The following is a 16709-nucleotide window of genomic DNA, read 5'->3' on the forward strand; positions in this document are numbered from 1 at the left end:
GCAATAAAGTTTCTTCAGATTCCAAATTTATCCAGATAACTAGCTGAAAATAAAACTGCAAAGCCTTGCAGAAGATTCCCTTAGATTTTCACCCTGGTACTCAATACTAGCATCTCAAGGTTAGCAATCCAAAACTTAATGGGAAACACCACCCTAAAGACTGTGAATCGTTGTTTTTAAAATTAGCTATTACCACACAGGAAAAGACTTACAAAACACCATTGAAAAACTTCCATGAAAAGTTAAACTGATTGGTCAGTTACCACCAAAAAGCAAGTCAGACATTTGTAGGAAAAGCAACTGAATGAAACAGAAAACAAAATGTTTCATTACTTAAGTATATTGTGTGTATACTCAATACTGCACTCTGAGCTCTCAGTTTGAGGGGAATACAGGCAAACAAGGTGACAGCAGAATAGCAATGCTGACCAGAAATATGTTTCCATATAAGAAAAGACTTAATAAATCACTGCTCTTCAGCTTTGGGAATGCCAAAACAAATAAGAAACACCACCCCACAGAAACAAAGCCCAAAAAGTAAGGGATGTATATGCTACCTTCAGTTTATGGCTTTTCAGGTCTAGTCAGAGATTAATGCTTTTCTCTATTTAGATGCTAAAATGCTCCCACCATTCTACTCTCACAGAAGTTCTGGAACTTTAGAGTCTACTGCCTCAGACTGCTAATCCATATTTTTCTATCTTCCTCCATAATCCCTTTTACAATGTGGAAGCAGTTTTGGAGTAATATGTGCACTCTGAAACATCCTTGTGATGTAAGGGAGTACAGTGTTTTAACTTCATAGATAAAAGCTCTGATGGAGCTTTCAGGCACTTCATTCCAAATAGCAAATGAGTTTCTGAGGTGGAGGACTGTAGCTAGCAGGAATTTATTATCCATTCCTAGTGTACCTCAGGAATCAATAGAAGGTTCAGTCCAGTGTTGGCCAACACCATCATTAATCATCTGGATAATGGGGCCAAGTGTGATCTCACTAAGTTTGCTGATGACACAAACTGGGAGGACTGGCTGATGCACCAGAGGGTCATGATGTCATCCCAGGGGACCCTGACAGGCTGCACAAATGGGCTGACAGGACACTCACAATTCAACACAGGGAAGTGGGAAGCCCCACATGTAACCCCAAAATGCACCAGGAACGCTGGGCACTGACCTGCTGGGAACCAGCTGCACAGGCCAGACCTGGGGGTGCCACTGGACACCAAGGTGAACACGGGCCAGCAATGGAGCCAGGGGTGGACAGTGATGTCCTGGGCTGCATTTGGAGGAGTGGTGACAGGAGGAGGAGGGAGATGATCCTTCCCCTCTACTCAGCACTGGTGGGAGCACAGCTGGAGTGCTGCATCCAGCTCTGGGCCACCCTACACAGACATACTGGAGGTGACCAGGGCTCTGCAGCACAGATCACAGGGGGAAAGGCTGACAGCACTGGCAACATCCAGCCTACAGAAGAGAAGATTCAGGGGGAATCTCATCAATGGGCTCAAATTCCTGAAAAACACATGTCAAAACACAGAGTCAGCCTTTCTTCAGTGGTGCCCTGTGACAGGACAAGAGGTGATGGGCACAGTCTGAAACACAGAAGATTTCATCTGAACATCAGGAAAGATTTTTTCACTGTGAGAGTGACAGTGAAAGGGAGGTGGTGGAATTGAAACCAATTGAAACCTGATGCCTAGTTTAAACAGGTAATGACAGAAATTCATATAGTACCACTGTCAGGAGGTGTAAGAATAGGTGAAGGCAAGAGTCTGAAATAAATATGATACTTTGGATACAATTTTGAAACAGTGTTTAACAACTCAACATTTCTTAAGGAAACAACTGTATTCCTTTTTGCTTCCTCCTCACACTACAACTCCCAACTCCCCAAAGTCAGTGAAGCAGCAGGAGGCAAAAATTAAACCTAATTATTTTCTACAGAATACTGGACTGATATAGAATTCATTTCAAGATCATGAGAATACATTCTATCTGTTTACAGTTTCACTGTTACCACAAGAAACAATGTTATCCCATGCTCTATTTAAGAAATGAGTTACAGTTTAAAAAATCCCAGATATGTACCTGTGGCTGAAATGGTGGAGCAGTAGGCCCCTGCATCCCTTGTGACTGTTCATCCATTCTATCACACAACAATGTCCCTTATGCCCTGAAAAGAAAAATACAGTCATTACACTGTAATTCAGTTGGTATTTATGATTAATGAATATCAGCAGAAGAACAAAGGAAATAATCTTCTCAACTCTATGCTTGAGTTTAGGAACATTTAACTAGTCTAGCTCTGCACTGTTTAGGGGAAGGAGGTTTTCTTATGTTTAGCTGCTCTATGAAATTAAATAAATCACTATAGGCACCTGAATGTACTATTAAATAATGTGAATTAAAACTTACACCACACAAATGACTCTGTCTGATAAAAGCTGCATCATCCCATTACTCCTCAGGGGCACCAACCACTTGTTTAACTATATGACTACCTGACCTATAGATAGCAGGGGAAATAGCAGATCAGCAGAAGAGTTAAATCAATGCAAATAAGCACTATGTGTGCTGCAGTTGTAACTGCAGATTTTAGGGAATATGCAATAGTAGCTCCATCTAAACAGAAAAAAAGCTAAACACGTACACAATACATTCTGACAACCTAGTTAAGAGGCCTTTGGAATACCATGTTGGAAGCACAGCCTCCATTCCAAACTGTGAGCTTCTCATTTCCCATCAGTAAGATGGGAGGAAAGATGTCTGCCACATTGCCAAGATTGATACACAAGGCTTTGACCAGTAATAAGAGTTGCAAAATGCACTGAATCATTAGCAGGAAAAAGAGGAGAGATAAAAATGCAAATGCTCATAAGATTTCTTTTCCCTGAGCTAAGTGCATCCTTTCTTAGGCACCCCCATGGGGGAGCAGGTGCAGCAGCCAGTGTTACTGATGCCTACAAGGCCAAGCCCTGTCAGGTGAAGACAAAACTAGTGAACAAAAGTTCACTAGCAGCTTCAAATGCAAACAATGAAATAAGCTTTCATACAAGTAAGAGGCAAGGCCTGAACAACTTTTTCCTCCCACAAGGATGAAGTATCCCTGCCTATTACCTGGCCAAACTTGCCAAGGCCTTCCAAGGATCACGTGTCTGACGGAGATACTACCCCTTACTTTTCAATTTATTGTTTTCTTATTCCCTGCTCCAAATCCTGAATGTTCTAGAGACAGACGATACAGAACATCTTTTCTGACACCATTAAAATCTTTAACATAAGGAAATTTCCTGTAATAAATTTATTCTGCTAAACCTATGTGCCTCCACACACAAAGCTATTTACACTCCACACAGAATCCAATAGCTGTTAAAACACACAAATCTTCCCAGTAATTCCTCTAGGCTATTCAAAAGGTTAGAAAAAACTCTTAGAAAAGTTTTTCAAAGGCAATTGCAAAATATTCAAGAAACTAATGAATGGCTTGTGCTGGAAGCACTGTTGCCATTCTTACAGCATTGTTGTGGTAACATCACTAACAGACAGAGTCACCAAGCAGCTCTGCAGTTTCTCCCTGTGCTGCCCTTGTGTAGTAAGCAGTGGACAGCATACACAAACAAATCATTAGTGATCTGCTCTCCCTGGCCCATTGAAAGAAATCACCCACATGCCATCCCAGCTCCATCAGCAATTCCTGAAACCAAACCACAGCCACACTCCAGAGAAACCAAAGGTGCCCTCAGGCTTTGCCTTCCCATCCATCATACACTTCCATACAAATCAGACAGGTTGGGGCTTCCTGTTGTTTTGTATTATCTGTAACTGATTCAAAGACAAAGGAGATCCACAAAAAGCAACTCCAGGCAGGTAAACAGATTTTTTTTACACGTCAAATTATCAAACTACAGTGAGAAGCAGAGAAGAGGAGGTAGGAATTGCCAAGATTTCCAAGACTGTCAGAATGACCATGCTGAGAAAGGGGAAGTCAGCTGCCAGAGACAGTGCACACCACTGACCAGGCAATCTTTCAGCCAGCACTAGGACACCAATATCAACACTTTTTCCAAGTTCCAAAACATCTCCCATGCAACATCCCCTCCAAGGCAAGAAATCATAACACAACAGCACTGAAAATTAAACCGTTGTCACAAAACTTCAACTAAATTCTTCGGGTAGATTCACAGGGGTTGATGCATTTGCAACAAATCCCAGGGGAGGAATATACAGTAAACTTAAGCAATCTCCTGCTAATTTCTTGTTGTAGAGATCTTTCTATCACTCCTAAGAAGGCAGCAATTTTTTTCTGAAGTGTTGTTTCAAAGAGTCTTTATATGAACTTAACTCTCTTCAATAGCATCAATATTTCTACTGAAAGTTTTGCCATGTTTTACTATTAGGTTTCAAAATTCAAGATTTTGACCATGTAATGCATCAACAGGTAGTTCCTACAGATCAAACATTTCCTTCAAATTGCCAAGTTAAAAGAAGTAAATAAAAAAACCTTTACCCTCTATTGCAAATATATGCCCAACATTAATGAAATCTAAACTGAAATGTTTAGATGATGTATGTTGATTCAAAATATATAACCCATTCATCCTATCTGAACAGTCAGAGGCACTGACTGAAAGTGCTCAGAAATTTGTCCTTCTCTTTTGTTGTTAAATTTGGGAAAATATTAGAAATGGGAGAAGTCATATTACTACCACTGCCAGTCACTCTGTCGTCTGTGGCTTGTTTTTATAATAAAAGCAAGCAAACCAAAGAGATAAAAATATTCTACCATACAAAGCACAGAAGGTTTATTAACATGTGGATTTGCTGTTCTTTTTGCAGAAAGGCAAAGAGAAGTATTTTATGTCTATATATGAAAGTTTTTAAAATTTTTTAATTTTTCGTCTTTGAAGGCTGCATGATAGATTAACATTTTAGATAATTGTGCCATTTTGATCATACAAAAATCACAAAGATGCAAAGGAATGCCAAGGATGCAAAGTAAATCTTTTGTACTATAAAATATAACACAAGTAAGAATTGGATTTTGTTGCTTGAAGACTGTTTTCACTGTCAGGCATGCCTTTCACCTTATATACTAACTCCAGAAGTCAAAACATAGCACTGTAATATTGTTCATCCTCAAATTTCAATTGAGGCAATAGTTGTCTCTTCCAAAGATGGTTTTCAAGTTCCAATTTACAGTGACAAGAGACTAAAAATACTCCAGAGTCCATGCTTGTTTAAAATTGAAATGCAAATACAAAACAAATACTTTAAACAAGTAACAGAGTGACCACTTTCTGCAAATCCATCACCCTGATAAAGGTTCACAAAAAAGAAGCAACAGGCGAGGTGAGGCAAGTCTATAACTATAACAGCACTCCCCAAAACCTCCAAATGTAACTCATGTTCTTCAATACACTCAAACTGATCACATGAGGGGAAAGGACTCCTTGCCTTCAGCACACCCCTTGCAAGAAAATGGAACTTTCTGAATCATTTATCGTGTAAACATGATGTTCACCATTTTGATGATGAAGATCATTTGGATTTGGACAACCTCCACAGAATATGGATCACACAAATATACACTAAATCTTATACTCTGGTTATGACTGCTAACTTTACAATTAGAGTTAATACTTCTGGTTTAATTACTAATGCTTTAAATCTTCAACTTTTTCAGCTGATCAAAACAGTATGTGGCACCTACTCACGAATGAACTTCCTGGGGATACAGACAACAGGACCAATTTTTCATTTGGGATCACACAGGCACAGCAACTCCTCTTACTCCACAAGGCAGAAAAGGAGCCCTCACCAGTAAGTCAGACCACCAAACTCCAATGCCTGAAACAGGAGTAACACCTTTTCCTTCCTTCACAAACAGGCATCACTGTCCTCATTCACCTCCTCAGTGGCCACCTGCCAGAGCTCTGGGGTATCTGCCCACACATCTGAAGATTATGCAGATACAAAGCAGCCCAAGAGGCAAGAGCACACTCCTACACACCAAGCTCCCATCCCACAGGCAGACTCAGCCTTCCAGGTGCTTTCCAGCAGCCTGCCAGAGCAGAGGCAGCACTACCCACGGCTGTCAGTGCAGCAGGGCAGAGGAGCCACTCCTGAACAGGAGCCAGAGATCATCGCTTTCATTTCACTCAGATGTATTTTAAAATAACATTTAAAAAAAACAAAAAATAAAGATACCTAGGAAAAACTTGAAATCCTTGTGACTTAAGTCTAACAACATGTATTTAAAAACATGATCAGACTATTTCAGGAGAAAAAGATTACATGCACTGCTTAATCACATGAAACATGCTTTTTAATAACTAGTTTCATAGCTGCAAGTCCATAAAGCATTCACACTGAATTCACATGGTATTTAGGCAAAAATGTTCTTGCTTTAACAGATGGCAGCTCTACAACAAAAAAAATACGTTTTCCTGTACAAAACATCATTAATAGTCTCAATATACATGGTTTCTATTAGCTACTTGCTATGCACTTGTTTATCAATTTTGCATTTTAAGTGAGAACATAGAGTAATCAATGTCAAAGTAGAAACAGCTATACTTTAGGAAAAGAGCATATACTTAAAGAATGTTCAGAATGTTACAGTTCTGCTGAGAATCTAAGAAGCTCAGTCTTCTTTTTATTCCTGCAAAATAAAGCTGTAACTACTCCACATAATTGCTAACAGAGAAACACAGAGTTACACTGGTTCAGGATGTGCTGATCAGGGACACAGTCAATCTGGCTGTTCTCAAAGGATGGAATGTACTATGTTTACCTTTGGATTACACCATCAGTTAAGGCAGATATTTTCAGTTTTTACTACAACCATTACTTTAGTTAGGTTATACACAAGGCTTTTCAGAAACAACTGTTTTTTGTAAATTACTTTCTTGTAAGTTTTGTGTAGATTCTTCAGTATCTAATGTGGATTTAAATGAAAAATTTCAGCTCAACAAACTTCTCATCTATCTTTACTTAATTTAAAGATAAGGATCAGCCTCAGCTGAGGGGTGAGGGGAGGAACCTAACAACACATATGAATACTATGTTTTCACATAACAACACAGGCTAAAGAAATATCCCCATTTGCTTATATCACATGTTGAGGCTCAGCTACCCAAAAGCACAATTTAAACGTAGGTAGAACACTCAAGCAGTCACCCTGGTTGAACCTAAAAAAAGCAGAGCGCTGTGGAAACAAGGGTTTAGATTTCCAAATGCCTTCCTGAAGAGCCGCCACACAGTCCCGCAGCCCACCGCAGCAGTGCTAATCCCAGCAGCGTGTGCCAGGCAGCCCAGGCGTGCCAGCCTGATCCCAGCACTGCTCTCTGTCACCTGCAGTCACACTGACATACCCTCCCAGCTCCAAAGCCACAGACCTGGTGGGAGGAGACAAATTTCAGACCCAGCAATAACAGCTTGGTCCTTCAGCTTGATGTGAGCAGGGTGAAAAACAGTCACAGAACTGGTTTATAAGGCAGACTGTCTTAAGTCATTCTTTACCTCTTTAAGGCAAAAACTTGGCCACTGGAGGGGACTGGCTTGGTAGTCAAACAGCCCACACTTTGTCAGGTCATCAACACTGATCAACACTCTTCAGCATCCACTCAATGCTGGCAACCTGGGGGCAAGCTGCAGTTTATAATGTTTATATTTACATATATTTTTATATGTATGCATTAATAATGCAAAACACATTTAAGCTGACACCCACTTGAAGTCAGTCTACCAAGACTAACTGACAAGGGACAAAGCAAACTCAGTACTGGAAGACCAAGTTAGCCATTATCACAAAAAAATGTCACATATGCCTATTAGTATATATACATATATATAAACCTTATATATATGCATGTTAGATATGTGCACACATCTGTACACGCAGTTTCTGTATCTATACCTAAGTGTGCACGTACATAGAAAATCTCATTTTTACCACTGTCAACTAATAGCAAATATTTGCTTCACATTGCCCAAAAAACCCAAAATGTCTTCTAAAGTAGGGAAAACACATACCCATTTGTCATATTCTCTGCAGAAGCATCCACATGAGACAGAAGCTGTATATGCAACTTTTAAAGTACTCCAAGTGATTCAGTATAGATCCATATACATCTATATTCAAGTAGGATTAGTTTTCATTTTAGAAGGAGTTGCTAAAAGCCAGATCAATACTCCCCACAGGATGCCAAGACACTCCTCCCCTCTGTAGGGACAGCCTTGAATCTGAACAATACAAATTCCCAGCAGTTGTTAATCTACAGGTAGATATTAACTGCCTAATTGGAAATACTGCAGTTTTCAGCAAATTTATGTCCAAATTCCCTACTCGTGGGCATACCAGTCAAAGCAGTCAAAAAACACACAGACAGTTCATCTGGGGTAAAGTTGGTTTTAGCAAGAGCAGGAGCAGCCATACACAAATAACCCTTTTAGAAGAAAGTAAGGGAATACACTAAGAGTTCATAAGCAATTTTCTCATCCATTTGGCCCGACTTACCAGGCTTATTTTCACTCCAACCCTGAAAACACACATGCCACTCACTGTCATTTCCTAGCTACTAAGAGTTTGCTCTGCCAGTGCTGTCTGACTAGAAGATGAAAGTCGAAGCTCTCCTGCTTCACAAGTCCGCTTCCATTCCTCTTTATGAGCACAATTTAAAAAGTTAGTTTGTTTACTTCTGCCTCTCCATTTCAATTATGTCACTCAAGTAGATTGCTTATCTTGCAAGGTACTCCCAAAGGGTTATACATGCACTGACTTGCCCTTTATTGACTGTTTATTATTTCTCACGAACTGAAAAAGAAACAGGAACTGAAACTGCATGAGCAGCAAGCTTCTACATTTTTCAGTTTATCAGATTTCTTTCAGGTGAATAGAAGCTAAATATTTCTTCATACTCAATAGCCAGTTATAAAGGGCATAGGTAGATCATCATAATGTCACAGTGAATAGCATTGCAGAGAACAATGCACTGTATTTAACCATGATACCATCAAGAAAGCAAAGCCTCAGCCCACACCAGGCTGTGCTCCCGCCTCTGTAAGTGAGCAGTTCCAAGACAGTGGGAATGGATGATGTGATGCTGCCTCCCCTGCCTTCAGCCATGACTCCCAAACCCTCTTCCTTCCACTGGGGCTGCTACGGCTACTCAGACCACTGGTAAGGAAAGTGAAACACACTCCTCAAAGAAATGTCTCAGTATCTTAGAAAGCAGGGCAAGATATCCTACTGCAGGTGTTAGAAGCGTATTTTCAAGCTGAAAAAAGTTATCTGTAATATACAATTCAAAATCTGCTAAAATTTGTTACCCCAAAGATGATAAAATTAATGAAGCACTAGCCATGTTTAACAGGCTTTCTGTGAACCTCTGAGCAGCACTACCCTTGACTCCTCAAAGCAGTAAGTAATCCAGGATCCCTGGGTCCAGAAGCAAGGCAAGCAGCAGCCAGCAGACTCACCTCAGAGGCAAGCCAACACTCAAGTCTGCAGCTGTTTCTACGTTTTACATTAAAGCACCACTGTCTAAAAGATGCAAGACCCATGTGTGGCTGTGGAGCACTGTCAGTGACCAGCTGTACACTCAGCACTGTGAGTGCAGCCTGCTCCTCCAGTCCTGCTGTAAAGCTCACACACAGCCCACGTACCCAACACACAGCTCTGAATTTCACTCAGGGCACGGACTGGAAGTTCAGTGCTGCAAAGACAACTCCTTTTTTGGATTTGCTCTCAGATGAGGACAAAAAGGGTACAGAAGAAGGGCCTCTCCAGGGCAGAAGGCTATGTGTTTTCCCACCACAAGTTTTTACTTATTTTTAGAAGTAACTTTTAGTTCACCTGTGATACTTTTGCCTTCCAGCTATCAAAAAAAAATCAGTAATCTCGTAAACTCTGTACTCCAACTACAGAAAATTGAAAAGAACTGAGAAAGACTGGTTCATCAACACTTCACAGCACCTAATTCAAAAATCTCCCAAAGGCCTCAGCAACAATCAAATCTACGAGCTCTACAAGAACTTTTATGACATGGTAAAGTAATTCATCTGGTCCAACATAAATACAGCCATTAAATAAGACAGCAATAACTTTGTTATAAATCATTCCAAGCAGCTTAAAGAGGCCTAAATGCAGACTCCCAAATGCCACATGATGCAAGCAGTCTACTTACTTTGTCACCTATAATCCAAAACAAAAGTCACTAATATCACAAGACTAACTAGGTGCAATCAGGTTTTAACATAATTGTTCACAGTATTTTCTTACAAATTCCTCTTTTTAATGCGTTGTTTAAAATTTTATAACGAATTCCCTTGCATAAATAAGTGCTATATGCCCAACAGGTTACAATAGCACTTGAAATACTGTGCATTTTCTACTACAAAAATCACAACTGAATCACAGATATGTTTTACATGCCTGACACAAATACACACGAGTCTCTTCACCAAAGTAGCAACTCATTTTAACAGCATTGCTTCTCTGCAGCTTTTTAAACTAACCCGATAGGAAGAATCACTTTAATACTTATTAAGGAAACAGAAAGTGAGATTATGTACTTCAGTCTAGGGCTCAGTTCCTTCCCATGTGGCCAGGGAAGTCAAATGGTGATAAACACAGCAAATCAGTGTTCTAAAGGCTGCCCTTATCACCACTTTGGTATTTTGGTCAGTTATTTTCATCTCTGTTGCAAAGCACATGGAACACAGATAAACTGAACAAATTCTCTAGAAATGAGTCAGTTAATTCCTAAAACTACCCATAGTATTAACCTTCACAGGATAATCCCATCTTCTCCTAAATCCTACTTCCTGGGAATCAGGAAGGATTTTTGGATAAACACAAATAACAAAAAAAAAATACCCTTGAAGATAGAGAAGAAGTTATTGCAGTTGGACTTTTCCTAGGGGACTTTCCAATGTAAGGTGAACTCAATCAAGCATCCAGCACAGATGTTTGGAACAATATCAAACTTCAGAAGGCAGCAAGGCACTGCTAGTGATAAGCTGAATTTAGCATCAGTATAAAGGGAGAGAGCACTGCACTTAGTTTACTAAACATGGGGAGGGTGTATTTACGAACAAACTGCATCAGCAAATTGTCTCTGTGCACAAATACACAAGACTATGTTTTGTGCAACTGAGCTCAACTCTTGCACAAAAAAATAAAGGCACAGAGGGGCTTATGTGGCTCTGTTTTATACTTCAGAAGATACCAGAGGTCACAGCAAAATGAGCAACTGACTTCCTGCACTCTGTTTTTCATCTTTCTCATTTATTCACAGGCCCTCCGACGAACTCTAAAATGTTTGATTTTTTTTCTTCTTTTGAAATAAGCTTCCATAGTGAGGATGGGAATCTACTTATCTAATTCGTGTAGACCCTGGAAGACGCTGTGATAAGCCCATCAAAAAAAGATTTTTGATTGAATAAATTTCCTTGACAATTGGTTTTCTTACTGCAATGACTAACTGGTATGTTGAATACAAGATACCTATGACAAAGGCACTATCTCCATCCTTACAGTGAACGATCTCTAAGTGTGCTTTGACAAGCCAACTACCCAAACATCAGGTACTTCTAAATATAGTATCTTCATGTTTTGCAATGGAAGAACAAATGTTCTTAATATTATTCTTTTTTCCAGTATCAAAAATTTAAAAATAACAAACATGGCTTTAAGTTCTTACTTTAAAGCTGCCCGTCTTGCTAGTAAGTTTCCCTCTTTCCACAACACAACACAGTTTTCATTCCTCTGCCTAAGTTTTCCATAGGCCATGAACCAATGACTGTTTTCCACTGCATTTCATCTCTCTCAAGACAGTGCAAGTCTGCAGTTTAAATACAGACATTTCTACAGCACTGCAACACTTGAGTTCTCTCCTAAACAGCCTGGAAAAAAAAACTTTTAAATTTCATTCTTCCTGATTTAGCCAATCTGTGAACGTAACCATCCAATCTAATAATCCAAAGTGTGTATCTTATGCAATTTCTGCATCTCACGCTTGTAACACAACTTAATATAGGAAAATTACACAAAATTACTGTGCACATGCAACTTTTCCTGAAAAGCGATGCCACTGTCTCAATCTGAGAAAGCACCTCTATCACTTCAAAAGGGGAAAAAAGTTACCATTAAGTTGGTGCAAGAAGAGAAAAAACATTTAGGAAGTTTTTATCTAGTAGCAAAAACTAAATATCTGTCTAATTAATGAACACGCATCCCCTCATCATCTTTATCAGAAGTAGGGTGACTAACTTAAGTAGGTTTACCATTCCAGTAGTGATGCCCCTGACAAAAAGCAAAGCCAATCAAAGCACACTGTGCTGGAAGAACAGCGTCCTGAACCATAAAACCGCGCAGGTTCAGCTCGCAGGGGTACCGAGGGGAACTCGGGGCCAGCACTGGGACAGCCGAGCGCGGATGCTCGGTAAGGCGCAGGAGCGGACACTCGCTCCGCAGACGGAGAACGCCTCCGTTCCAGCGTCTCCCAGCGGGCCGGAGCTCCGGGCAGCCCCGCAGCAAACCGCGCTGCCCGGGGCGGAAGGGAGGGGCCCCGGCCGGGCACCGCCGGTGTGCCCCCGGGCAGAGACCGCCGGCCCCGCCGGACGGGGCTGCCCCCTCCCGCAAGCCGCAGGGCCGCGGCTCCCGGTGACGGCGCTGCTTTCACCCGCGGCCGTGTGAAATCGCCAGGCTGGGCTGTCCCGGGAGCATCTGCCGGACACCCACCCCAAGAGAGAGGAGGGCACGGGAGCCTGGAGGAAACCAAGGAAAACCGACAAGCAGTACCAGGGAAAGCAGCTCGGCAGGCACGCAAGGAGCCCGGCGCGGCAGAGGCAATGGGGGCCGGCCGGGCCGCAGGCGGCGAGGCCGCCGGGCAGGGTCCCTGACCGCCCGCTCCTCTAGCGGAGGCGGCACGGCGGCCGCCACCGGGCGAAACGCCACCGAGCGCTCAGGGCGCCGCTCGCCCTGCCGGCACACGGCGGCTCGGCGCCCCTCCAGCCGCGGGGCAGGTGCCGGTGCCCCGGACGCGGCGCAGCCCGCGCCCGTCCCGCCCCAGCGCCGCGCACAAACTTTCTCGCTCCGGCCCCGCGCCGCTCCCTCCCCGCGCGGCGGGCGGAGCGGCAGCCGCCGCAGCCAATAGCGCCGCGCGCCGCAGCCCCGCGGCCAATGGGAGACGGCGGGAGGCGGGACCGCCGGCACCGCGCGCGGGGGGAGCGCCCCGGCAGCGCCGGCTCGGCCGCCCGGACCCCCGGGACCCTCCGGCCCCGCCGCCGCCCGCGGCCCCGCCGCCGCCCCGCTCACCGGACAGCCTGGCTCAGCCTGCTCCTGCCGCGAGAGACCGAAACCGGCGGCCGCTCCTCCCCGGCTCCTCCGGTACCTCGAGCCCGGGGCCGCGCCGGCGCTGGCGGCGGGCGCCTAGCGGGGCTCCTGGCAGGCGGCGCGGGCACCGGCGGCAGCCCCGACCTGCTCTCCGCCCCCCGCCGCTCCTGCCAGGCCCGTAAACATCCCGGCATCCCCGAGGATGGGGCGGAGCGGTCGCCGGGCCCCGCCTCGCCCCGCTCCCCCCGCCCGGCCGGAGGCGCGGTGTCCGCCGGGGCGGCCGCGGCCGGTCCCGGACGGGTCCGGGTGTGTCGCGGGAGCTCTTGGCTCCCCTGGAAGCGACGGAGTGGTGAGCGTGGTAGGACCGGGAGTGCCCGTCCCAGTGTTGGTGCCGTGGGGCACAGCGGGGCCCGGGCACTGCCGTAACGCGGCCGCTCGCCCCGGGCCGAAGTGGGAGCGGGAGCGGGAGGAACGAGCTCCGGCCTCTGGAGCAGGGACTGGCCCCTCTGCCCTGAACAGCGCTGCTCTAAGGCTTGGCTTCTGCCAGGTTTGAAAACGCAGCGTGCCAGACTTCCTCAATTTGTGTATAAGTTGTGATACTCAATCTGCGAGACACTCGGTATTAGCTGCGTACATCAGCTGGAAGTGACACAAACTCCTTTTTGCTACAGTGGGAGAAATAAAAGTGACTCTTGGTGAGTCCTGTTCCACCAGCTTCTACTTTGCAATAGCACTGGCTTTAAGTAGATAAAAAATACCGAATTCCAGAATACTACTGTTTTTCAGGTTCCTGAAAGTTTACCCTGCTTCAGTGCATGGAAAATAATTACCTACACAGAAGAGAAGCCTTAAGAACCAATGATGGGGAAAAAGTATGAAAGCTGACCAGCTTCCCTAGTAAGGTTACGGATTACTGTGGTCAAGTAACTTTTTCCTCAGGTGTAGAAGTCCTCTGTAAAAGGCACTACAGTAATTAAAAAAAAAAAAAAGAAAACAGTAATTTAAAATTATATTGAATCAGATGTACTTGATTTTTCCAAAGCAAAACTTAAGTTCTCATAAGGTTGGAGGTTTTGCTGCAGTTTTTCCCTTGTAACAAGTAAAATAATACTTGATTTAAGCCTTGAAAAAGAAGTAGAAAATGGGCCAGTGTGTCTGGAAAAAATCTATTCACTTCCCTGTGTACAAAATTATATCTGTTTTTGAGGCAAATTTTTATATCTGTTCTGAGGCAAGCTTTGAGACAGCTGCAATGTCTCCAGTGATACAAAGTCTAATGAAATTTGAAAGGAAATTATTTTTGTTGGCTTTCATTTCTCTGATTTGTTAATCATTCTGCACATTTCCTCTGCATTAGCATTGGGGCATTCAATGCCACTGGCCAAATACAGTGACAAGGTGACCACCCAGGCTGTGAAATCAGACATACCCTATGACCTTCCCCTTTGATGTGCATTTTGTATTTCTTTAGGGTAGTCCAAAAGAATTAATTGGAATTGTGATTAATAATTTTATTTTTTTTTTTATAAACTATCTTGCAAATGCAGTTTCTTGAACAAGATTTCCCTGTATTGTTTTCTTGTAGTAAGTGCAATACATCAGGGCTCCCCACATACCAAAGAGTGAAAACTTGATAGGTCTGCCATACGATATTAAGAAGTTACTTTAAAGAATTACAATCAGCAATTCCACTGACTGGATTCCATCTCCAAAAATCTCTTCAGCCTCAACCAGAAATGGGGTTGTGTGAGGTAGTCACCTGTTTGTAAAATCTCTGATGTAAAAAGGAGAGATTGTTATTTGATGTGTAGCTGACCATAAAATACTGAGTCTTATCAGGGCTCATGTTTTCACAGGTAAAGGCAATAGTACTGTAATACCCAGCTATTGCTATTTTCTAGACTCTTAGATGGAAAATGAACAATTCACCACCTAGACTTCAGTTGCATTTGCAGGTTTCTCTACATTCATACATAAAAAGAGAATACCCAGGGCTTACTTGCCTTTTTTTACAGTAGGTTTCTCACAGTCTTCCTTTGTTTAATCTGAGTGCATTTGAATTTTTTTTCTTTCATCCTATTTTTGTACTCACTGCTCTTTCATTCTTTTTCTTTGATTTTCTCCATGCTGTTTTTTCACTGTATAGTTCCATAATATTTTGACTTCTCTTTTTAGTCACCTGAATCCAGTGGCTACTTTGGCCTGCAATACCAGCTGATGAAGCATCTCCTGTATTCCAATCGTACCGTTCTTAGAAGATGGTTGTTTCTATTTTATTCTTGGTGCTTGGGACTCAGAGAACCTAAAAATGAAGAGTCTGCTTTAGTTAATTAGTTCATCATCACTACCAGGCCGAAGGCTTTCATAGAAATGTAACTACACTGCCCCCATTAATTTTAAATTTGCAACGTGACACAACTTCCACAGAAGATCCTCTTCAAACCTGGGTTGTTCAAATGTTTATTTATAGAAGGATGTTTTTCTTTGCTTTTCAATTGACATGTGCAGTTAAATAAATTTGTCAAATATTCCCTGTAATGGAGACTTTATATCAAACAGAATCAGAAAGGCAGAAGAGACTCCAGAAGATCCGGTAGCCTTAGGGATTGTTAAGGAGCAGGCTCATCTCTGGCAAATGCTTCTCTCAGAGGCCAGAGGGGACACTGCCTAACCAGCTAGCAAAGGATTAGAGAAAATGGACGAAGACATGCTGGAATTAGGGATCTGTGAGAGACAACATGGCTTGTTCCCTAAGCCTTAGCAACTTCTGAAGGTGTTGGCAGCAAATGCTTTACACCTGGAATGGAACAGGCCAGAGACAGAAGGAACAAGGCCCTCACTATTTGTCAGTGGATGCTACACTTCATTAGCCATGCTATTGTTAATCCATTTACATTTCAGCATTGGTTTTTAAAAGCTGCACCAATCTTTTTCTGATCATTGAAATCTGTGAATATCCATAAGCTATAACTATAGTTAGAGTTCAAAAATATAAAAAATACCACATTATAACAAAGGGTATTATTGGGAATGGCAATGTCCATTGATGTCCTTTGTCGGGACTAAGCTGCTAGACTTGAAAGCACCTAGAGAGTGTTGGGTAACAATATAAAAATCAATCAGGAATTCAAACATTTAGCTCAACTCTCCAGATGGTTCCTAACTTGCTTCCACTGTTATCCAGGGCTCTGTACAGATGGAGATTCTTGAGATGTTCATTAACAGAGTAAACTGAAAAATACAGATTTGAAAAGTTTAAAACTTTCAGGCAGAAGAGGACAGTGGAGGATGGGAATAGATGTAATCTTTGAGGTCACAGAGATAGGAGCATAACATAACAGCTTCACTGGTTAACAATTCTTCAGGTTCT

The 16709-nt window shown here is 42.8% G+C and overlaps 1 protein-coding gene and 1 long non-coding RNA gene across 3 annotated transcripts in view; one reads left to right on the forward strand and one right to left on the reverse strand.

Moving 5' to 3' along the window:
- Nucleotides 1-13546, reverse strand: part of NEK7 (NIMA related kinase 7) — a 62037-nt gene extending 48491 nt beyond the window's left edge. Inside the window, exons 1-2 of one of the 2 annotated variants that reach the window (XR_015805496.1) lie at nucleotides 13322-13437; nucleotides 2089-2173 (exon numbers count right to left, since the gene is read on the reverse strand). Coding sequence is in view for 1 of the 2 variants with exons in the window: in XM_014885724.2 (XP_014741210.2) it covers nucleotides 2089-2145 (57 nt within the window). In the remaining variant the exon portion in view is untranslated. Of the gene's footprint in view, nucleotides 1-2088; nucleotides 2174-13321 lie in introns of both variants that reach the window. The other variant, XM_014885724.2, reaches the window with a different exon arrangement.
- A 50-nt stretch (nucleotides 13547-13596) lies between these two features.
- LOC148222847 (uncharacterized) lies at nucleotides 13597-15877 on the forward strand. Its single transcript, XR_015805497.1, has 3 exons — nucleotides 13597-14034; nucleotides 14126-14236; nucleotides 15515-15877. It is a non-coding gene; the product is annotated as an uncharacterized LOC148222847 (long non-coding RNA).
- The last annotated feature ends 832 nt before the right edge of the window (nucleotides 15878-16709 follow it).

The sequence above is a fragment of the Sturnus vulgaris genome, chromosome 9 (assembly GCF_052056855.1).
Source record: "Sturnus vulgaris isolate bStuVul1 chromosome 9, bStuVul1.hap1, whole genome shotgun sequence".
Taxonomy (NCBI): domain Eukaryota; kingdom Metazoa; phylum Chordata; class Aves; order Passeriformes; family Sturnidae; genus Sturnus; species Sturnus vulgaris.